This window comes from Lynx canadensis, chromosome D4 (genome assembly GCF_007474595.2).
Source record: "Lynx canadensis isolate LIC74 chromosome D4, mLynCan4.pri.v2, whole genome shotgun sequence".
Taxonomy (NCBI): domain Eukaryota; kingdom Metazoa; phylum Chordata; class Mammalia; order Carnivora; family Felidae; genus Lynx; species Lynx canadensis.
In genome coordinates this window covers 38157850-38181665 of record NC_044315.2, presented here as the reverse complement: position 1 = coordinate 38181665, position 23816 = coordinate 38157850, and the positions used below count along the sequence as shown (strand labels likewise).

General features: G+C 39.9%; 1 protein-coding gene across 2 annotated transcripts in view; it reads right to left on the bottom strand.

The window, feature by feature from the left end:
- Nucleotides 1-4517: 4517 nt before the first annotated feature.
- LURAP1L (leucine rich adaptor protein 1 like) overlaps nt 4518-23816 on the bottom strand; it is a 54445-nt gene continuing 35146 nt past the window's right edge. For both annotated transcript variants that reach the window (XM_030293893.1, XM_030293894.1), the window contains one exon: nt 4518-4997. In XM_030293893.1, the coding sequence (XP_030149753.1) occupies nt 4623-4997 (375 nt within the window). In that variant the 3' untranslated portion in view covers nt 4518-4622. The remainder of the gene's footprint in view (nt 4998-23816) is intronic.

Sequence of the window (23816 nt, the reverse complement as noted above, 5' to 3'; positions counted from 1 at the left end):
AAAAAAAAAAAAACACAGTTCTTATTCTTACAGGCCTTATATTCTAGTGTGGGGAAGCAGAAAGTACACACCAAAACTATGTATTAAGTGATGATATGAATAAAAATAAACCAGGATAAGGACAGAATGTGCTAGTGTGTATGTAAGAAGTCCTCTCAGAAAGGATGCCATTTGACTAGAGACCAAAAAGAACTGGAGAAACAAGATTTATGAGTATTTGGGAGAATAATATTAAAAAATTAATGTTTTATATTATTTTTGAGAGAGAGAGAGAGAAAGAGAGAGAGAGAGAGAGAATGAGCACGGGAGGGGCAGAGAGAGACACACAAAGAACTTGAAGCAGGCTCCAGGCTCTGAGCTGTCAGCACAGAGCCCCATTCAGGACTCAAACCCACTAACTGTGAGATCATGACCTGAGCCGAAGTCAGATGCTTAACTGACTGAGCCACTCAGGTGTCCCTGGAAAAATATTTTAGAAAGATGGAAGATATGTGCAAAGATTCTGATTTAGGAACGTGGCTTGGATTTTGAGTTTTTAAGGATAGTAAGAATACAAATGAGGGTCACAATGAGAGAGGGAGAGAATGGTATCAGATGAAGTCAGACAGGTAGAAAGGTGACAGAATGCATAGGATTTTGTAGTCTGTGGTAAAGATTTGGATTATACACAAGGAGAGAAATGGAGGTACATTACAGGGTTGGAACAGAGGCTAGTAAATATCTGACTTGTATCTGAAAAGATTAATCTGGTTGCTGTGTTGAATACCAACTGTGGAAAGGTTAACGGTGGAAGCAAGGAAACAAGACGGTGATTTGGATTAGTGTGGTAATAGTAGTAGGGGTAAGATTTGTAGTCCATTCTGGGCACATTTTTAAGGTGGGGCTTGAATGATTTGCGTGATGGATTGGATGTGGTGTGAGAGAAAGAATGCAATTATCTTTCTTGGATTTGGCTGAGCATTTGATGAGTGGAGACACCATTTTCTGAACTGGAGAAGATTAGAAAATAAGAACAAAATCCCAGTTTTGTATATGTTTAGACTAATGCTTATCAGACATTAAGTCAAATTCTTATGGAGGCAGAGAGACATGGGAGACTTGAGTTCAGGAGAGAAACTGGGGCAAGAGATATTCTTTTGGGAATCTCAGTACACGGATGCCATTTAAAGCTCTGGAACTGGGTGAAATTCCCAAGGGAGACATTTTAGAATAGAAGTGATACCAAGATTGAGAAAAGGGGCATTCGTGTGTGTGGAAGTCAGGAATATGAAACGAAAACAGCAACAGAGTGTGCCAACAAGAAGGCAAGTGGGGGATGATGGGACCCAAGGGAGAGTGATGTCCTGGAAGCCAAATGAAGAAAGTCTTTCTAGAAATGCATAATCTAATGTGTCATCTGCTGCTAAGGTATAAGATAAGGACCTCAAAACAACTATTTTTTGACAGAATGGAGGTAATTGTGTTTTGCTGGAGTTGGGGATACATTAAATGCCTGATTGAAGTTGTTCGTGGAGCTTCAAATGCCTTTATAATTTACCCAACAGCAAAGAATCCTTATTGCATTTCTAAGTGTTGACAAATACTTAACACTTTATGTTATGCAACTTGGGGCTGACTGGTAGTATAATTATTGGAGGTTTTTGAAGTTTAATTAAGGCTTCTAAGTTGGTCAGAACGCCTGGGCTTGCTCAGCCTGTAAAGCACGTGACTTGATCTTGGGGTCGTGAGTTCCAGCCCCGTGTTGTATGTAGAGATCACTTAAAAAAAATCAAAAAGTCTTCTAACTGGGTCATCTAGCATTTCTTTATTTGCAATACCCTTAAAATGTATTCTAAATTTTCAAAGTTCCTTACCTCCAATGATCTCCTTCTCATTATAAGGCAGATGGGTCTATAAAATGGAGAGATTTATAGAACCAAGGACAGTTTCCATTTCTCTGGGAGAAGGCAGCTCAGTGCAGGCAGAATAGTTCACAAGGCATTTTTGATTTAACTTTTTACCCCATTTCCTCATGATGCTGACATAGATCAACTATCAGATGCTCCAGGTCAGAGATTAGTTACGGGTATTCCTTAGTTAAAAATGCATTCATTCTTTTGAAACAAATAAATATGTTAGTAATTAGTGTTGTTTGACTGTATATTTTCCTCCACTTAGTAAAATCAACAATCAAAACATTGTTGGCTTCATATGCCTCTAATATTTAAATCATAGACTTTATAATTGATATATTTTGCAAAAAAATAAATCAATAGGAACACATACATACAGTATGTAAAGCACATACAGTAGTGAAACTCATAGAGCCAAAAAAATTCTCGAGTATTCTGCCAGTGTTCATGACAGTATCCCTTAAAATACAATGGATCAATGAAAACTACTCCACACACTTTTCCCCTATTATACTCTTTTGCTTTTATAATATCCTTTCCACAGATGGGACACATATAGAGAGCATGGGATTGGCAAATAGCAGGGGAAACTGATTAGGAAGAGGAGGATGTGAAAGAAATTTGCCACATTTGATTTACAATCTACAGGTATGATCGGAGGACAGAAATCACTGTTCATGTACCTGGCTTGTTCTAGGCAAAATGCTGGGTTGTGATGGGGTGAGAATTTTCCCTTGATGCCTCTTATACCCTTGCTGTCTGCTTCCTCCCCTCTTACTGAGGATGTTCTTGCAGTGCTAGACATCTGGTTACATATTTCATTACCCTCTGCTTGAACGCATCAGTCTTGGTTCTAAGGATGTTTCTCTGGTAGGTCATAAGGAACATTCTCAGATTTTAATTGGGTAAATAATCTGTGCTGAAAACAGCTTGGTTTAATTCTAGGTTAAAACTGAACAGAATAGGCAATCAGCCAGCCTTTGCTAAGTTGAAAGTAAAAATAAGCAGGAAGGGGAAAATACATTAGTAACGGTTGGCATGTCAAATCCCCAATTCACCTGTAGGAACAAAACTGACTCCGGACATGTGAATTCAGGAAAGGGCTTAGAAAGCTTAGTATTGGGAAATGTGGGTTCTCACTGATTGGAAAGAAAATATTGGTCTTTTTTTTTTTGGTAATGGGTTTATATTTGCTTTTTCATCCATACTTTATTATTTAACCTCAATAGGTATCAAAGGGGCCATTGTTATTGTTATGGCTGAGAGAGACTCAAGTTCAAATCCGAGTCTTGACACTTACTGGTGATTTGATCCAGTTACCTACCTTCCACGTGCCTCAGTTTCCTCAAATATAGAAAAGAGACAATTTTCACATCATGAGATTGTTGCGATGTGGATTATATCAAGTAATTTATGAAAAAAAGACTGGTGTAAAATATAGACCCTATAGATTTTAATTGGAAATGGAATAACATATGTTCTGGAAGCAAACAATACATTTGACAAGAGTGTAATAGTTATATATCAACAAAGGAAATTTGGGGAAACCATTTCTCAAGTATGGACATTTTTCAATTATAAATAGGAAGACTTTTTGATTCATACTGTAAGGTGTTTAGTACAGAAACATATTTACAAAGAACAGTTTGAAATCTCAATAATTCACTCATGAGGAATCATTAAGGTAAAAGAATGTGGAAGATTCATAACACACCAAAATGAAATGTTTGTTTACTACATGAGTTATATTTTTGGATGTCATTTCAGAAAACTAAGAGATTATTTACTCCAGGATGACAGGATATATTAGACTTCACAAATGGTGATTCTAATTCCCACTTCATCCATCCATCCATCCATCCATCCATCCATATATGTGATTTATGTGTTTGTATATCATATCAGAATCACAAAACACCTATAAACAAATGTCAACAAAATCTCAAAATACAAGTTAGAACCTCTCTAATCACCTTCATGTATCTAACCTCAATTATTCTTTGAAATCTGGGAGAATCATATATATTATCACACCACTAAGCTTATATAGTTTGAGTTAGAGTCACTAAAGACAAAAGTACTATCCAAAGTATGAACTCAAAGTTGAAGTGAGCAGATTTCACAGAGTTGTGGCTTCCGAATAATCGCCACATGGAAGTATGTGACTAGCTGTATTGTTTATTTTATACTAGGAAGTTTTTGCCTACAAATAATGCCTACGTTTGTTGCAACTGTTTTGTCCAACCTATGATACAAATCCTAATAAACTTCAGTATGTTCTGGAAAATGAAACTTTGAATTGTTTAAGCATACAAAGAACAAAATAAACTGTTGTCAGACTTTGGTTTATTGTAAAATTTAGCAAAGATTTATTTTTTGGTAATCCCTGACCCCTTGCTATGAAAACAAAAGCAAAAACATAATTATTGCTTATTCTTTTTCCCCCTACTTTACTTGTGCCACTGTAAAGAAGGGAGAAAAATCATTGTAATAAATAAAAATAGAGATGTATGAGAGAAAGATCAATCAGTCCAGATGAGAAATATTAGGAGCAACAGAACTATCATCAAGCAGTTTCAAAATAAGCTTCTTTTAAAAAGGTTGTCATATATATATATATATATATATATATATATATATATATATAAAATCACACCAAAAAGATAGCAGCGGAGAAGAAGGATAAATACAAGTTAATTGCACACCAATCCCATGCAAAAAACTGGGTCATTAGCCAAAGCAGTAGTATTCAGAATCCAGTTTGGGGTGCTTGTGCAGTGCTTGTGAGTCTTCTATTATGGAGCTGTCACTGAATTGGTCCAAGTCTGATGGGGTCTGATGGCCTGGGACATCATCTGCCAGAGTGTCCAGAAAGCTCCCCACGGAGATGCCATCCAGCCCATCACTGCCATCATGCAGGCTATTGTAGCTGCCACGTAAGGAGGTGCTCTGACTCTCCAATAAACTGCACAGGCTGCCACTGAGACTGCTTCCTCGGCTGGTAATGGTGGCCTTCTCTTCAATCATCCACTTGATGGACTCAATGCTCTCGTTGATAACAAGCAACTGGCGCATGAGCCTCACATCTGTGGCTCTGAGGTTAACCTACGGGGAAGAGGGGGGAGACGAAAGACACGCCAGTTATTCTACCTGTTTTTAAAACGTGTATTTATTATTGAGAGACAGAGAGAGACAGAGCATGAGCATAGGAGGGGCAGAGGGAGGGGGAGACACAGATTCCGAAACAGGCTCCAGCCTCTGAGCTGTCAGCACAGAGCCCGACGTGGGGCCTGAACCCATGAACCGTGAGATCATGACCTGAGCCAAAGCCGGACACTCAACCGACTGAGCCACCCAGGTGCCCCATCTACATTTTTGAAAGACTCAAAATTCATTTGAATCCTGTCTTCTGCAGTCTATAACTTGCAATGCACAGAAGAGAATACAAATTCATTCCATCTCAGGATCTTTGGAAATCTCCTGACCGATGGCAAAAGTCATAAACAACTCACTTCCTGCCAGATGCATCGGGTCCAAAGGGGACTGTAAAACTCCCACTGCATCCCTGGCCCTAACCAAGTTGCCTGGGAATACCATTTTGAATGTCAGGTTTTCTGCTCAGAAACACATCCTCTCTCTGGCCAGACTAATCACTTATCCATATTTACCTGGGGATATATATATATGTAGATCCTGTGAGGTGGGGAGAAGAGAAATGTGTAGAAATTAAGGAATCACTACCATTGTAGCAGCTCCTGGTTTTTGCGTGATAATGTACCAGACATCATTATGCAAGGTCCAACCTTCATTAATAGCAACCCGTTACCATAGATTATTATTTTTATCCCCATTATACAGATGAAGAAGCTGAAATCTACAGAAAAGAGTTAAGAGTACAGAAAAGGTCTGCACTCTTTATAGCTATGTTGACAAATATATAGTACTAAATAATGCTTTTATTTTTAAGAACAAATTGCTTTAATATTCCTTGAATCAAAAGGATGCCAACCAATACTGTTCCACTTTACAAGATGAAGCATACAGATGTCTTCTATAGACCTGGTTACTTGCCTCGGACATGTCAGGGGAAGTCCCACTCCAAATTGGTATATGAAAATCTGAGAAAGTTCTAGAACTTCCCTAGGTGCCTTCTAGGTGTGTAGTCCTAAACGACTTCAAAGAAATCTGTCTCACAGCACAAAGTAGAATTTCTTTATAGGCCCTACAGTTAAATGGGGGACATTCACTAATATCAAAAGTGTGGTGGTTCTGTAGAATATGGAAAGAGGTAGGCTGCACGAACTCTCATGATTGCCCCTATTCTAGTTGGAAGTGAAGAGACATAGCTCCCATAAAGATTCCAGTGCCTAGACTAGGAGCCAGGAATACATTTGGCCACCAGAGGTCCTGGTCACATTCATTATGGTTTGAAATGGAATTTCTGGTTTTGTTTTGTTTTGTTTGTTTGTTTGTTTGTTTCCATTTGGGGTCATTAATCCAAAAGGGTGGGCCTTGCTAATTCTTTCTTTTTTTTTTTTTTTAATTTTTTTTAATGTTTATTTTTGGGGTCATTAATCTAAAAGGCTGGGCTTTGCTAATTCTTTCTTTTTTTTAATTTCTTTTAATGTTTATTTATTTTTGACAGAGAGAGAGAGACAAAGCATGAGCAGGGGAGGGGCAGAGAGAGGGGGAGACACAGAATCCGAAGCAGGCTCCAGGCTCTGAGCTGTCAGCACAGAGCCCGATGTGGGGCTCGAACTCACAGACTGCGAGATCATGACCTGAGCCGAAGTCGGACACTCACCCGACTGAGCCACCCAGGCGCCCCACTGATTCTTTCTTTAAGATACAAGGCTAATTCAGACTTGTGGGTTTCTAGAATTATTAAAGGCATTCAGTCATGAGTGACTCAAGCCTTAAGGGAGAAAGGAGCCTATTGTCTTCAAATGTATGCATTCATATTATAAAAGTACTTCCTGGTTAGGAGTTAATCCATAACCGAAGGTGAACTTTGGATTGAGTGATTGTAGTGAACAAACATTAGGAGAGATAGAATGTCTATCAATGACTTCGAAGATGTGAGGTTACCAGTTATGTATGTATAAATACCAAAAAAGCATAAAGTACGATTTTAAACCCTTCATTTTGTGAGGATATTACATATAGTAACCAGGGTAACTTCCTTATCTTCTCTGAGAAAAGACCAAAACCAACTGTGTAGAAGGTAACAGTGACAATCATTCATCTCTGAGGTGTCCATGAACAGAAGAATGGTAACTGAGTACGTTTTGAGAGGCTTTCCTGTCTGTCTTTGTGTCTCAGTGACACTGCTGGCTCAGTGACCTTGCAGCGGTGTTATGTTGAGGAAGGAGGCTTTCTGGTGGTCTTCCTGCTCATAATCACCCACACACCCCATGGGCCATCAAGATACTGTTCAGGTTACACGTGATACAACAGATATTTGTCAAGCAACAAATTGTCTAGGTCTGCTGAAGAGCCTAGAAACCCCATATGAGCCAAAGTCTTACAAAATTCTTCTGTTAGGCATCTGTAGCTGATGAAACACGCTGTGCCCGCTGTAGGCATGGTGCGACATAAATGGGACCGTTTCCCGTCAGCTCTCCAAATGAGCCACAGCTGCATTTGTTCGCAGCCCCGCCCTGTCGCGTGAAAATGTTCTGGTCTTTTCCAGCTGCGGGTGTGTTCTCTGTTAGTCCCCTCCCTTGAACTACTTCTTCTCTTCCTCTTCAAATCCTCCCCATTCCTGAAGTCCTCTGCTTCTATCAAGCACTAAAGCTGAGTCCAGCCTCCTCTGCTGGCCCATGTAAGAAATGTCTTACAATTTTTCCATATCTTAACGTCTGACCTGAGCACTGATTTTTTTTTTTTTTTAGAAATAGGCATAATGTTTTTAGAAGTAGGCCCCTGGGTGACGCAGTCAGTTATGCGCCCGACTCTTGATTTTGGCTCAGGTCCTGATCTCAAGGTTCATGGGATCGAGACCCAAGTCGAGCTCTTGTGCTGATACCATGCGGAGCCTGGCTGGGATTCCCTCTCTTCCTCTTCCTTTGTCCCTCCCCACCCCCCCCAATAAATAAATAAACTTCAAAAAGAAAAAAGAAATAGGCATAATTTTAGATGTGTGAAAGTTCGGCTCTTAAGGCGGTAATAATGCACATTCCCAACAAATGTGTCACTCTGGGGTTTTAGCATACTCAGGACAATTTTTTTCCAGCAGTTTTGGTCTGAGTCACACAGTGACTGCATCAGATACAAATTTTTCAATTTCATTGAGCAATGCAAATCAGAGAGGAGTAGACTATGAAGTCACAAAAGCTTCCTTTGACCAGTTTTTTTTTTTAAATCTTTTTCTACTGAAGGTAAACATTCACAGGCCATTGAACCACGGCTGGGGGAAACATGACGAAAGCAAGTCAGTTAGAACGCATTGATCTGGCTGATAGTGATTACAGATTTAACTTCCACCTCTGTCCTCCTGGGGAGAGAGTAAACAGCTGTCTGCTGTAGGAGTGCCGGGCCGGCCGGTTCACATGGCTGCCTGTCCATTACCTGGAGCTCTAGGCTGCTTCCTACCGCTTTCTCCTGGAACTGAGGTGTGGTTTTGCTATCGCCAATGAACCTTGAAAGTCTGAGCAATCTGTCGCGGAACTAAATCACAATGATGCTTCTGTCTCCGGTAGCTACCCCGCCTTTCCTCCCTGTTTCTCATGTCCGTCTTTAGAATGTCTGGCCATCTATCAAGGAGACAGTAGCCTGGCCCGTTGGTAGGGAACTTCCAGTTCTTTCACCGGAGACCTTATAAGGTCCAGTAACTTTAAGGATATAGAGAGTTGGGAGGCCCTGGTCATGGTCTGGGTTTACATTCCCTTTCTTGGAGAACACTTTCCTGATCTATCATGGTATCCAATCTCCATGCTGAGTTCAACACTACTCTTCTATGGTTTTTGGGTTCCCTTCACAATATTTACAGCTAGTTGAAATCATCCTGCTTATTATATTTATGTTCTGTTTTCCCCATGAGCATGTAAGCACCACAGAGTGCAGGGAATTTGGTCCATTCTGGTCACCACTCTGTGCCCAAGACCTGCAAGAGTGCTGGGCACGTAGCAGGTGCCTGATTGGTATTCATTCAAGGGCGGAATTATTGCTTCAGATTGGACCATCTGTCAAGAACACGCCTCCCTTGGGTTTTGCGGTGGGTCAGTGATATGGGACTTGAGAGGGAGGAGAGAGGCAGCTTCTGGAAAGAGTATTTCCGTACTGAAGCATTCTCAGCGTGCAATCCCATCTGGATTCATTCACAGGATGCAAACACTGAGTACCTGGCACAAGGAAACTGGCATTCCTAGCTTAAATGTACAGATTCTGAGATAGTGTCTCTGAAAGGATGTGGACTTCAAGGTGTGACTCACATTCCAAACACCATTCTGTTTGTTCTGATGTGATAACTGGTACTAGCACAGCACACGCACAGGTATTCTGTAAACACTTGATGAAATGAGTTAAACAAAGGGAACAAATAGGGCATTTACAAAAAGAAAAAGAAAAAAAGAAAAAGAAAAAGAAAGGAAAAAGAAAAAGAAAGAAAGAAAAAGAAAAAGAAAGGAAAAAGAAAAGGAAAAAGAAAAAGAAAGAGAAAGAGAAAGAAAGGAAGAAAGAAAGACAAAGAACAAAGAAAAGAAAAACAGGAAAAAAGAAAAGAAGAGAGAAAAGAAGAAGAAAGAAAAGAAAGAAAAAGAAAAGAAAGAAAGAGAAAGAAAGAAAGAAAGAAAGAAAGAAAGAAAGAAAAAAGAAAAAGAAAAAGGTTTGTACTGATTGATTCATAGAGGTGTGAAGGTCACTCCCTCTTTTCTTCCTCCCTCTTCCCCCACTTTGGTCCTTGTAGTTATCGCAATGTAATTCACCTTCAGGCTTAACCGAAGTCTCTCACGCTTCAGGATTGTAACATAGCAGGTCTCTACATGGGGTGAATGCTGAAATTTCATATCATTTTTGGACAAGTAGTGAGCTGGGTGTACAGCAGAACTTGAAATGAGAGATCCGGAAAGAGGAAATCACCTTTATTTTTTTTTAACATTTATTTATTTTTGAGAGAGAGAGAGAGAGGGAGAGAGAGCACGAGTGGGGGAGGGGCAGAGAGAGAGAGGGAGACACAGAATTTAAAGCAGGCTCCAGGCTCCGAGCTGTCAGAGCAGAGCCTGATGCACGGCTTGAACTCACAAACCATGAGATCATGACCTGAGCTAAAGTCGGTCACTTAACTGACTGAGCCACCCAAGCACCACAAATAGTCTTTTTAAAATATATATATATATATATATATATATGTTTATTTTGAGAGAGAGAGAGAGAGAGAGAGACAGAGAGACAGAGAGAGAGCATGCCCGAGCAGGAGAGGGGCTGAGAGAGGGAGACAGAATCCCAAGAAGGCTGTGCGCTGTTAGCACAGAGCCCAACTTAGGGCTCAAACTCACGAACTTGAGATCAGGACCTGAGCTAAAACCAAGTGTCGGGCTCTTAACCGACTGAGCCACCCAGGAGCCCCAACAGCAAAATATTCTTAATAATAAGCTTTTCCAGATCTGTGTTTTCCTCTAGGCCATCATTCTAACACTGAAAGACTACAAAGGTTATGAATTAGCATAATGAATCCATGAAGGCAGGAACGCGGTCAAATTTGCAGTGAACCAGGGAGTTGCTAAACAAGTCAACTTCTTTTGTGCTGCTATGTGAGTAACAAGGCACAGGGTTCCAGTCACTGTCACTGTCAACCTGTGTGAGCTTTGGGCAAAGTGGCTGGGCACACGGGACCTCGGCCTCCGCGTTCATGAGGAACAATGATGAGGCTGTATTCTCAGCTCCAGTGAGTCACCTGCCTCGGTGGAGGTGATAAAGCAGTTTGTGAACAAAGGTCATTTCTGCCGGGGCTGAAAATTTAACTCAACTCAGGAACCACCTAGCACTTGTCTGCTTTTCACATTGAGGTTTTTTTTTGTTGTTGTTGTTTTTTTTATGATGATGTTATTTGATCCAAAGGATCTGCAGGTCGGATCATGTCAGGATTTCCCTCCATTTTGACATCCCGGATCCTTTGGTCATTCCTGTGGCCATTTGATTACTAGGTTGTTTCTGCTAGGAGAAAAGTGCGTGGGCTCTGGAGGAGAGGGAGCCATCAGTTTTGCTAGTCAACAGCTCCAGCCAAAGTTTTAGCTAGTAAGAACTCCTGGCCCGAGCCAGCAGTTTGAGCTCTCCGTGAATTTTAATCTCCTTATCAGAAATTGGGAGAGGACAGTAATTTTAGCTCTTTCTGTTTGGCTTCTTGTTTGTGCTCTGCCCCAGGATAAACATACATATCATCTTCCATATGCCTATTTATGTTCATAAATGTGTACATGGGCTGTGGAATGTGTCTTCCAAATACGGGCAGTGTTGGCTCTGTCTCGTCATACTGGAGGCGTGGACAGCACTCCAGCCCTTTTGTTTACAAGGATCGACTAGTCAGATAAAAGCAGGCCATCTCCTAGGTATGTACCTTCTAACGTAAAATCTGCACTATCCATGACCTAAATCCCAAATGTCCAGCAAGCTGCAGTATGAATTAGAAGGGAGAAAGATGACTTTGTAAGTCCATAATCACATACACGAAGGAAAACAGATCAGATTTGCCTTTTAATGTGATGCTCTAATCCTAGTTCCTAATTCAGAGGAACGTATTTTTCAAATTTGAAATTGGTAGAAGGCCTTTTTTTTCTAGCTGTATTTATTTCCAAATATACAAAAAAAAAAAAAAGTTAAAGGCATCTTTTTCTACCTTATTAAAAGGCTGCTATAACAATGTTTGGAATATTGTTTTCCCAGTTTATCCCAGTTTATTTGTGTGTTCCCTTGCCTAATCTAATCGAGTCCAAATTTGCTCCCTCTCCAAATTCACCACATCCTCAATTTGATGATCACAGAAGATTTTCTGCCTACCCATCCTTAAAATTTCTGGCGGTTTTATTAATAGCTGTATTTATAAACCACTTCTCTAACTGTATTCTCAGAGGATCCATAAGGATATTATTGTCTCTTTGCAGTCTGAGAAGGCACTGTACAACATTTCCATCCACAGCTTTTGGTTTCAAATGCTTCAGGAGAAAAGCCTGCGGCCTTTTACAAGTGCTATTTGCCAGAAATTCCCTCTGCCTTCTCACGCAGTTTGAAATTTACAACAAAATTTCTTTCTAATTGGGCAACGGAGGATTCCATTTTTATATCAGCTTTGTCTTCCTCCATTTGTGGTGTTTTTCTGTGAAACTGAACAATAACTAAAACAGTTCTCTCTTTTCCCAAAACCTTATAGAAGAGTAATTTCCCCCGAGACTAAATTACGTACATAAAACCACTGTCATCTGCACAGCTAACTGATTAATGTTTTGATAAATTAGGAAGCTGCATCTGGTTTATTTGAAAGGGGGCACATGTGACTCTCCCGAATGTCAAATATAAATTCCTGCCACCAGTCCTACTCATGAGTGCCACACAGTTCCCTGCTGGCGAATCCTCTGATCACCAAAATAAGACCAGGGAGCTTTTCAGTCCTCTTCTGTCCGGTGCTAGAATCCAATCAGCACTTAGAGCCTGCGATGTCAATTTCTTTTCCATACTCTGATACAGCGAATATTGTTTCTCCTGAGTGCTTTCAATATGTATATGCAAAACGTCGTTTGGGGCAATGAGAGAGAATATAAATCACCTTAGCAGAAATTCATTTGGAATGCGTTAAGAAAAACACGGACTTGAGGTATCTGTAGCAGAGAACCGCACGGGAATAGAACAAGGACCAGACCAGAAGTGTCCCCACTAAGTCGTAACAAATATTCTTTCTGCCTGTGCATTTTTCCCGGTTAGAACTTAAAACGGCATTTTTACGTGGCAGATGAGGCTATGACGATGTGCTCCTGTGATACGGAGTGGCCCTGCTCACACTGGGAAGGAAGGAGGAGGCAGGGTGGCGTGGCAAATGTCCAACAACTGACTCCCTGGGAAAACCACACTCACGCGCCACCAGAATCGTGCTGATATAACAGATGTGTAGCACACACTTTACAAATAATACTAAAATGTACGTTACCTTTTATTATACTTGTGTATAGATTTGTGTGTGTGTGTAACTAGTTGATTCTCAGAAAATGCTTTCTGTACATTTTTTGCTGAATTCTTATATGTACGGCAACCTATCGTTACAGTTCAACCATAATATAACAAGGAGTTGACACCGATCACTCTTTTTTCAATCGTTTTGTCATTAATCTATGTGATCTACTTGTTTAAAGTTTGGTTTGTTTCTTTGTTTGTTTGTTTGTTTGTTTATAGGCAGGGAGAGGGCAGCAAGAGGGAAAGGGAGAGAATCCCAAGCAGGCTCTGCACTGTCAGTGTAGAGCCTGATGTGGGGCTTGAACTCATGAACCGTGAGATCATGACGTGAGTCAAAATCAAGAGTCGGATGCTTAGCTGACTGAGCCACCCAGACGCCCCTATGTGATCCACTTTTAAACAATTTCTCATCCTGGCACAAATTATATTCATTAAAGGGAAGCCTGTTTCTGCTTCAGCCTAGTTACGTGGTTCAGCACTAGTCAGGTCAAAACTTTACAGGTTTATTAGTGATCTTTAGTGACTTAGACAAGAGTTTTTTAATATCTCCCAACTTTATATGCTGTCAAAAATGTAATAATTAAGGACATGACACACTTCTAAATTTAATCTGCCATATTAACATTGTCTCCATCACTGTCTTAAGGACAGTCAACAAAATAAAAGTCAAGTTCTGATTGATAGCGTTTTCTAATTTCTGTGCTGTCAATACTCCAACCATGGCTAATTGCAAGCTCCCAATGTGACGCTGCTAAACACGAAGCTGAGAAAAGGTGCTCAGTAGCCCAGCATTAGGTAATATTTTCTCCCTGTGGGTACAGTAAATATTTTAAATAACCTCAAGAAAATTATTAATAGTGAAACATTAAAAAGTGATGGTTTTGAACATTTATAACCTTTGTTTTTCATATGGCGTCTTAGTTTGTAGGCTTCGATGCATAATTTAAGGTTTTTTGAGATACAACTGACATATAACATTGTGTCAGCTTTAGGTGTATGCACACCTAATGATGATGATTTGGTGTATGTACATACTGTGAAATAACTACCACAATAAATTATCTTTTGTCACCTTGCATACTTAACAATAATTTTTTTTTCTTATGATAAGAATTTTTAAGATCTCCTCTCTTAGCAACTTCCAGATACACGATGCGGTATTGTTAAGAATTTTTAAGATCTATTCTCTTAGCAACTTCCAGATACACGATGCAGTATTGTTAAGAATTTTTAAGATCTACTCTCTTAGCAACTTCCAGATATACGATGCAGTATTGTTAAGAATTTTTAAGATCTACTCTCTTAGCAACTTCCAGATACACGATGCAGTATTGTTAAGAATTTTTAGGATCTATTCTCTTAGCAACTTCCAGATACACGATGCAGTATTGTTAACTTTGGTCATCATGCGGTACATGACATCCCCAGAACGTATTTATCTTGTAACTGGAAGTTTGTCATCCACCTCTGGCTACCACCAAGCTGTTCTCTGACTCTGTGAGTTCAGTTTGTTTAGATTCTACATACAAGTGAGATCAAACACTCTTTGTCTTTCTCTGTTTCACTCAGTGTAATGTCCTGAGTCCATCCACATTGTCACGAATGGCAGAATTTCCTTCTCTTTATGGCTGAGTAATATTCCTGTGTGTGTGTATGTGTGTGTGTGCGTGTGTGTGTGTGCATGTGTGTATCACATTTTCTCACATTTTCTTTATCCATTCATCCAGTGATGGGCACCTCGTTGCTTCCATGACTTGGCTATTGTAACTAATGCTCTACTGAAAATAAGGAGTGCAGATATCTTTTAGAGATAGTGATTTTGTCTCCTTCAGATATATACCCAGAAGCGACATAATTTTTAATTTTTTAAGACACCTCCATATTGTTTTCCTTAGTGGCTTCAACAATTTACATTCCTACCAACAGTGCACAGGGTTCCTTTTTCTCTACATCTTTGTCAACACTTAATATTTATTTTCTTTTTGATAACAGCCATCTTACCAGGTGTAAAGTAATATCTCATTATGCTTTTGATTTGTATTTCTCTGATGATTAGTGGTATTGAGCACCTTTTCATATACCTGTTGACCATCTGTATATCTTCTTTGGAAAACTGGCTATATTCCTCTGCCCACTTTTCTTTTCTTTTATTTTATTTTTTAAATTAAATTTTAGTTAACATACAGTGCAACATTGGTTTCAAAAGTAAAATTCAGGGGTGCCAGCCTGGCTCAATTGGTTGAGCGTTTGACTTCGGCTCAGGTCACGATCTCATGTTCTGTGAGTTCGAGCCCCATGTCTGGCTCTGTGCTGACAGCTCAGAGCCTGGAGCCTGTTTTGGATTCTGTGTCTCCCTCTCGCTCTCTGCCCCTCCCCCACCCCCCTTGTGCTCTGTCTCTAAAAAATAAAATAAAATTTAAAAATTTTGAAAAAAAGTAAAATTCAGTGATTCATATTGTTTTTTTGCTATTGAATTAAAGGTGCAGGAAGAGTAAAGGCTTTGCCTAACCCAGTGCATTTTATGATAAGTAGATTAGAGAATTAGAGACTTTCATTTCTCCCCTAAGGGCTTTTATTTTTCTATTCAGGATTAAAAATTTAATGTAATTTTATCCTTTCCACTAAACATAATTTGAGGAAAATTTAAATATTTATCCCAAAGTTATTAGTGTTTTCTATGGAAAGATTTCAAATATTGAATATAGATTATTATTTAAGCATTATTGAGACATGAAATATACTTGGAAAGGGACTAGAGATATCTAAAAATAATGTAAGCATTTGCATTTTATATTATAATTTTAATGGATATATTTCCAAAATACGCTGCACACTTCCCTATCTTGATAAAAAGAACCATGTAGAACTGAGCTGAATCAATTAGTAATGGGCCACCATTATAAATAGCATTTTTAATGCAGAGTTATTTAGCAATGCACTTAAGAGGTTTTGAGGAAACAGTACTGTAGACTTCTTTTTAAAAAAAATTTTTTTTAATGTTTATTTATTTTTGAGACGGAGAGAGACAGAGCATGCACGGGGGAGGGTCAGAGAGAGGGAAACACAGGATCTGAAGTAGGTTCCAGGCTCCGAGCTGTCGTCAGCACAGAGCCCGAGGCGGGGCTCCAACCCACGTGCTGTGAGATCGTGACCAGAGCCAAAGTCGAACACTCAACAGAATGAGCCACCCAGGCGCCCCTAGACTTCTTGATGCTGGTATTCAATCTGTTCGACATAATCCTCATGCCCCACTTCTTCCCCAGCCTCCCGATTCTCTTTCTTTTAATGTTTATTTATTTTTGAGAGAGAGTGACAGAGGTGAGTGGGGGAGGAGCAGAGACAGAGGGAGGCACAGAATCCGAAGCAGGCTCCAGGCTCCGAGCTGTCAGCACAGAACCTGATGCGGGGATCAAACTCAACGAACCGTGAGATCATGACCTGAGCTGAAGTTGGACATTTACCGACTGAGCCACCCAGGTGCCCCCCGATTCTCTTTCTAATCTGTCTTCAGCACAGTAGTATTTCCATAACCTTCCCTTTTTTTTTTTTTTTTTCTTTTTGTGGGCAGGGGAGAATTGAGTCGTGAGGAAAACTGACTTTGCACTCCTTGGAAAGTAACATCAACTGGTAAGTAACATTAAGCTGAGAAGCAAGCCTCTGTGACAGAATAAAGGGCATGTGCCTTGCTCCCTAGAGGAGTGCTTTTCAACCTTTACATGCATATGGGTCACCTGAGAGTCTTGTTAAAATTCAGATCCCGTTCACTAGTTCCACGATCATGCATTTCTAACACATCCCAGGCGGATGCCAGGAAATCCTTGGGGGCCTCTCAGAGGACTCCCGGTAACCCCCTTCTGGTATCCACACTCCCATTAGTTCCCTGCCCCGGAGTGTGGACTGGGCCTATTACCTTGTTTCTAAGGAACAGATTATAGTGAAAATGATGGGATGTCTCTCCTGAGAAAAGGTTACAAAAAGACCGGTTTCCATCTCAGGTATACTCTGTTGCTTGCTCTGAGGCGAACCATCTGCCAGGCGATGAACTGTCCTATTGTGAGATCTACATGATAAGGAACTGATATCACTGGACAGCAGTTAACAAGGCCTAGGCCCGCCAACTGCTACTGGCTATATGAGTGAGGCTGGAAGCAGAGCCTCCTGAGTTGAGCCTTGAGATGACTGCAGCCCTAGCCAACATGTTGACTGAAGACTTGTGAACAGACCCTGAGCCATAGACACTCAGTTAATCTGTGCTCAGGCTTCTGACTCACAGAAGCCATGACATAGAACATGTCTGTTGTTTACATTGCTAAGTTTGGAGGTATTAGTTACTCAGCATGAACAACTAATAACCAGTGCTCTTGGTATATGGACACGTTGAGTAGCAAGAGCCTAGAGATCTTTCTACTTGTGGATAATGTTGGGTGATGGATGCTGGACCACAGTGCCCATGTAACGCTACTCTGCTGATTCACTGTTGTATAGTCTGGATAAAAGTTAACAAATAGAGTAGTTAAATCTTTATTGATGGAGACAGAAAATGTTCAAGGAAGTTAAGCTCTTCAAGAGGGGGCCATATGCATCTCCCACAGGATCACCATTTTCCCCATAAGAAATGGTAATTTATTACCCTAAAGGAGAAACAACAGATGATTCCTCTGGTATCTGACACAGGATGCTTTCAATGAAGGTCACTTATAAATATATTCTCTAGAGGAACCTGGGTGGGTTAGTTGGTAAAGCATCCAACTTCAGCTCAGGTCACGATCTTGTGGTTCGTGAGTTTGAGCCCCGTGTTGGGCTCTGTGCCGACCGCTTGGAGCCTGGAGCCTGCTTCAGCTTCTGTGTCCCTCCCTGACTCATGGGGAGAGAGAGATATGTGAATGGGGAGGGGCAGAGAGAGAGAAGGGGAGAGAGAGAGAAAATCCCAAGCAGGCTCTGCACTGTCAGCACAGAGCCTGATGTGGGACTCGAACTCACAAACCATGAGAACATGACTCAAGTTGAAATCAAGAGCTGGATGCTTAACTGAGCCACATGAGAACCCCTATATGCCATATAATTTAAGGGCCATAGAAAGTAAGGTATACAATGATAAGATAATCAACTAAACTTAGACAATAACATTCAGATATAATTTTAAGGGTTTAGAATATAGTAAAGATTAATGAAGCTGACATCACTGAATTTTCAATACTGAGGAATCTATCAAATTGTAAGCTTGCTTTTCATAATTCCCCATTTAAATCCCCTTCAGTCTGGCCTCACTAGAGAAAAGGGGGAATGAGATTAGGATAGGGATAAGAGTTGCATTTATTTAGTGCCTCCCATAAGCCAGATTTGTTTTTCACACGTTAACCCATTTTCTTTATGAAGCGCCTTTTATAGAATGGTCCTTTTGCACAGGAAACATAACTGAGGCACTGGCATTTTGTTACAATCATTCATGTTTACCCAATGTTGATAATTTGGTAATATTTGAAATGTTTCACTTCATGATGCTGAAGATCAATTTTGTTTTGTATATGATGTCTAAACACTGACCGTTTCATTTGGGAAACTTTGGGTGGGACTTTCCAGATGATATTAGTTAGAGCAGTGATCTCATACCCTGAAGAGTGGCCAATGACAAACACCTGCCACATTGCAACATTTGCTGATAAAGCATTGACTATCATGTCTAGTGATGCATTTTGTCTCATTTGTCTTGTTTCATTAGCTTTAAGAATATTACTAAAAACATCTGTCATTTATTGAATGCTTTCTCTGTGCCATGGCCTTACATAGTAATTTATCTAATAAAAATAATGTCATTATTACAGCAAATAAGTAATGAAGCTGATTGTTATTCATTGGATTCCAGTCTGACATGTAAAGTGCATGGCAATTACCACTCCTATGTTTCTTTTTTAATTTTTTTTTTCAATTTGAGAGAGAGAGAGAAAGAGAGCAAGCAGGGAAGGAGGAGCAGAGAGAGAAAGAGACAGAGACAGAGAGAGAGAGAGAGAGAGAGAGAGAGAATCCCAAGCAGGCTCCATGCTCAGCAGGAAGCCAAATGCAGGTCATGACCCCAATGCTTTGGGGTCATGACCTGAGCCTAAATCAAGAGTGGGATGCTCAACCAACTGAACCACCTCAGCTTTGTTTTTATTGTGAAGACAGGAGTGATGGGGCTCCTGGGTGGATCAGTCAGTTGAGCCTCCAACTCTTGATTTCAGCTCAGGTCATGATCCTAGGGTTGTGGGATTGAGTCCCCCCTAGGGCTGCTCACCGAGCATGGAGCCTTCTTGGGATTCTCTCTCTTTCTCTCTTTCTCTCTCTCTAACTGCCCCCTCCCTGTCTTGTGCATGTGTGCCTCTGTGCATGTATGCTCTCTCTCTCTCTCTCTCTCTCTCTCAAAAAAAAAAAAAAAAAACAAAAACAAAAACAAAAAACAAAAAAACAAAAACAAACAACAGCAACAAAAAAAAAAACAGAGTTTAACGAACTGGAAGTCAACAACTCTTCTTAAATTCATCAGAGAACTGAGGTCACAGGGCAAACCACTGCCCCTGGGAGATAAGCAAGTAGATACAGAAACGCACTGCTTTCTAAGAGCATAAGGCCAAAAGCAGAAGGCTCCAAGTAGAGCTGGTATCAGTAGAAACACTTTAAACTCTAACTGAAGAATTGCTGAAGGTTCAGGGTAGACTAGATTGAGAGTTAAAAACTCCAAGAAGCCCAATTTCAGGGAGACCCCCACATGTTCATGAGTGTCACCTCCAGGAGCCCCACCAGGTTCTCACTATCCCCTATGCTTCCGGCAGGGGGAGGAGACAAGTTATCATTCTGAAATATGCTCAGAGCCCTCTGTTCTCCTTAACATTGTCTGTCCTCAAGGGAAACTATTTTACCAGACCCTAAGTTACTGGGCTATTGCCAGAGCTTAACCAACATGGGGGAAGGGAAACATCCAATTCAGGCTCACTAATTCTGAGACCTAATCATTCACTACACAAGGGTTCTCCTTCCCTACAACCTACCACCAGGTCAACAAAGCTCCTGGGTACCAACAGGGGATTTCGGCTAAAAGTATCCCAGGCCTCAGACTCTATTTCAGAGTCTCCAGGAGAACCCAAAGATAACAGAATAGACAAAAACAAAGACACTAGAGGCAATTTTAATCTCTGACACCTACTCTACAGCAAACAATAAACAGTCTTACTCCTAATCAGACAAATACAAAACCTCACACTTCAGGCCTATCTATTCCTGTTCGTTTACATCATATCCAGCTTTCAACAAAGAATTACAAGGTGTGCTAAAAAGCAAAACCAAAGTCTGAAGAGACAAAGAAAGTATCAGGACCTGACTCAGATATTATACAGATTTGGGGATTACCAGACTAGGGATTTAAAATAACTATGATTAATATGATAATGGATCTACTGAAAAACAGTGGACAACATGCAAGAACAGATGGGTGATGTAAGCACAGAGATGAAAATTTGAAGAAGGAAAATGGTGTAAATCAACAAAACTGTAATATAGGTAAAAAATGACGTTGATGAATTTATTGGTAGACTGGAGATAGCCAAGGAAAGAGTCCGTAAACTTGAAGATATATAAATGGTTTTAATGTCTCCTCAAAGATATTTTAACTCATGGCCAAATCATTATTTAATTATCTAGAGGGGTATATCTTTGTGTGACCTGCTATTTACTACTACTTTGGCCCAGAGTTATAAAGTTATTAGCTAATTTGTAGATTCGTGTCTGGAGAACATGAAAATGAATTGTCTCCAGTTGAAAAAAAGTTCAAAGATTATAGTTTAATTGTCTTACTGGACATTGAACAATTTTGTCTCTAACTGAAGAAAATTATTTCATATATTTTCTGAGAAAATAGAGAGACCATTTCTATATTTCTTTTGAGCCAGGTTCTCTCATTAAATGAACTAAATAAATCTTCAACATGTGATCCATGTTTATATGACAGTAATGTTTAAAAATTTCATGAAAATTATACTTTGATGGATTTGGAGCTTTCCCTTGAGATTCCCAGTGGCTCACGTGCTAGAGCTAGGTAAACCAAGTTGCCCAGGAAGTGGCTTCTGGAGTTAGTCACAAAGACCATTAGAACTTTATCTTTCCTGACTCTGTTTTCTTTTTCTGATTTGGTACCTTTTGTTCTGTTGGTTTGTTTGTTTGTTTGTTTGTTTGTTTTTCCTTTGTTGTTGTTCCAGATTCTTGGTCAATAGTTACATGTTTTGTTTACTCATTGTTTAAGTTGTGTCCATTTCCACAATTGCATACTGAATCCTCATGTATAAAACGTATGCAAACAGTCAACTCCAGGGACCCATGGGTACTGAACCACTAGGTTAGTCAAGGTCACATAATCTATTAATTCTTCCCCATTTGGGGTGACGATATTTGGCAATCTGGTATCATGATGGGATCACTAAGTGATCTCTATTAGGAAGATGTGAATCTATTCTCTGTTGGGTGAGACTGAGAGACAACACAGAATATGGTTAGCTGGTCTATACCATTCATCTACTGGTGTGCTCAAATCCATGTAGAAGGTATTGCATTTCCACTGAATAGAAAGATAACCTTTTGAGAACGTGTGTTCTGTGTTTTCTAAAAAGTGCCTGAGGTGGCAGAATTGAAATTTCATGTCCTGTTGGAGTCTGTGCGTTAAACTGGGAAAAACCTTTTACGGCTCATTGATAAGAAAATGAAGGGGCGCCTGGGTGGCGCAGTCGGTTAAGCGTCCGACTTCAGCCAGGTCACGATCTCCCGGTCCGTGAGTTCGAGCCCCGCGTCGGGCTCTGGGCTGATGGCTCAGAGCCTGGAGCCTGTTTCCCATTCTGTGTCTCCCTCTCTCTCTGCCCCTCGCCCGTTCATGCTCTGTCTCTCTCTGTCCCAAAAATAAATAAACGTTGAAAAAAAAAATTAAAAAAAAAAAAAAGAAAATGAAATATTTTCCTATTTATAGAGTCTATTGATAAGTTATAAAGTCCCTTAAGAAAAAGGAGACCTTTCTAAATATAGAGGCTAATAAATATTCCCAGAATTTCAGGGAAATGAAGAAACTGAACTCCAATACACTGAATGTCCTGACCTTTTTCAGGGAAAGAGAAAAATAAAAAATCAAAACATTCCTCATGGATAATGCTAACTCAGAAGCATGTTTATGGCAGAATCCAAGTGAATCTTTAGCCATCCACTGGTTTGGAAATTTTAGGCTATAAATAACTAAATATCTTTTCCTTGCTTTTGTCAGTATTGAGAATAAACATATATATGTGACCCCTGAACAGTGCGGAGGTTTGGGGTGCAGAATGCTGCACAGTTGAAAATTCACGTATAAATTCTGACTTCTCATGGCCTCCGATCAAGATCAATCATGGCCTTATTGATAACATAAATAATCAACACATATTTTGTATATGTATCATATACTGTAACCTTGCAATAAAATCAGCTAGAGAAAAGAAAATGTTATTAAGAAAATCATAAGGAAGACAATATGTTTATAGTGCGGCACTGTACAAAATTCTCATATCAAAAAATGTTTAATTTCAGAGACAACATAAGCAGGAGAGGGGCTGGAGGACATGAAAATGAATTCTCTCCAGTTGAAAAAAATTTCAAAGATTATGGTTTTAGTGTCCTACTGGTACAGGTCGGGGGAGGACAGAGGATCTGAAGTGGGCTCTCCACTGACAACAGATAGCCCACGTGGGGCTCAAACCTACAAACGGTGACATTGTGACCTGAGCTGAAGTCAGAGGCTTAACTGACTGAGCTACCCAGGTGCCCCCAAAATCCACATGTTAAGTGGACCTGTGCAGCTCAAACCTGTGTTGTTCAAGGTCAACTGTAATTTCATTTTATTTAATTTTATTTTTTTAATATTTATTTTATGTGTTGAGAGACAGAGACAAAGCGTGAGCAGGGAAAAGGCAGAGAGAGAGGGAGACACAGAATCTGAAGCAGGCTCCAGGCTCTGAACGATCAGCAGAGAGCCGGATGCAGGGCTCAAACCCACGAACCACGAGATCATGGCCTGAAGTTGGCTGCTGAACCGACTGAGCCACCCAGGCGTCCCTAATTTTATTTTTAAAGATTTCAATTATCTTCTAATGAGAGAGACTAGGTTAATGTTAACTTCCTAAATCTGTTGTATTGGTTTATTGATAAGAGAAGCTAAAGTTTCTTCCCTATATCGTTTAAGATTAAGAAAATATACAATACTTTCTACACTGAATTAAAATTCTCAATATTTTTAATCCAACTGTGATTATGATCCTTCTGTGACAGCTTGAACACAATCTGCAAGATATTTATTAATTTTAGAACTTAGACTAACATTAAATCAAATTAATAAAAATCTTGAGATCTGTATAATTTCTAAAGAAGACAGAATAGTGACACACAGTTTACCAGTTGTCATGGATATCTTTGCTTTTTACTTTAACAGTGATAATGTGGCTATATTTTTGGGTCATTTTAATGAACATGAATTTTGTCATCTACAAAGGTGACTTTGTAGGTGTCACCTACAAAGGTGACAAAGGTGCGGAGATTTTATAATGTAATTGTGTAAGCTTTGCTGGTCTGCCAGCATAGGGACAGGAAATGATCACTCTCCAGTTTTCCTCTGAAAGACTAGTAACTTTAATTAAAAATTTTGGCCTAGATGCATGGTTGAGACCAGACTAGGAATAATCATGACAAAGAACTGTACCTAAAATATGGTTTTATCAAAGAGAGGAG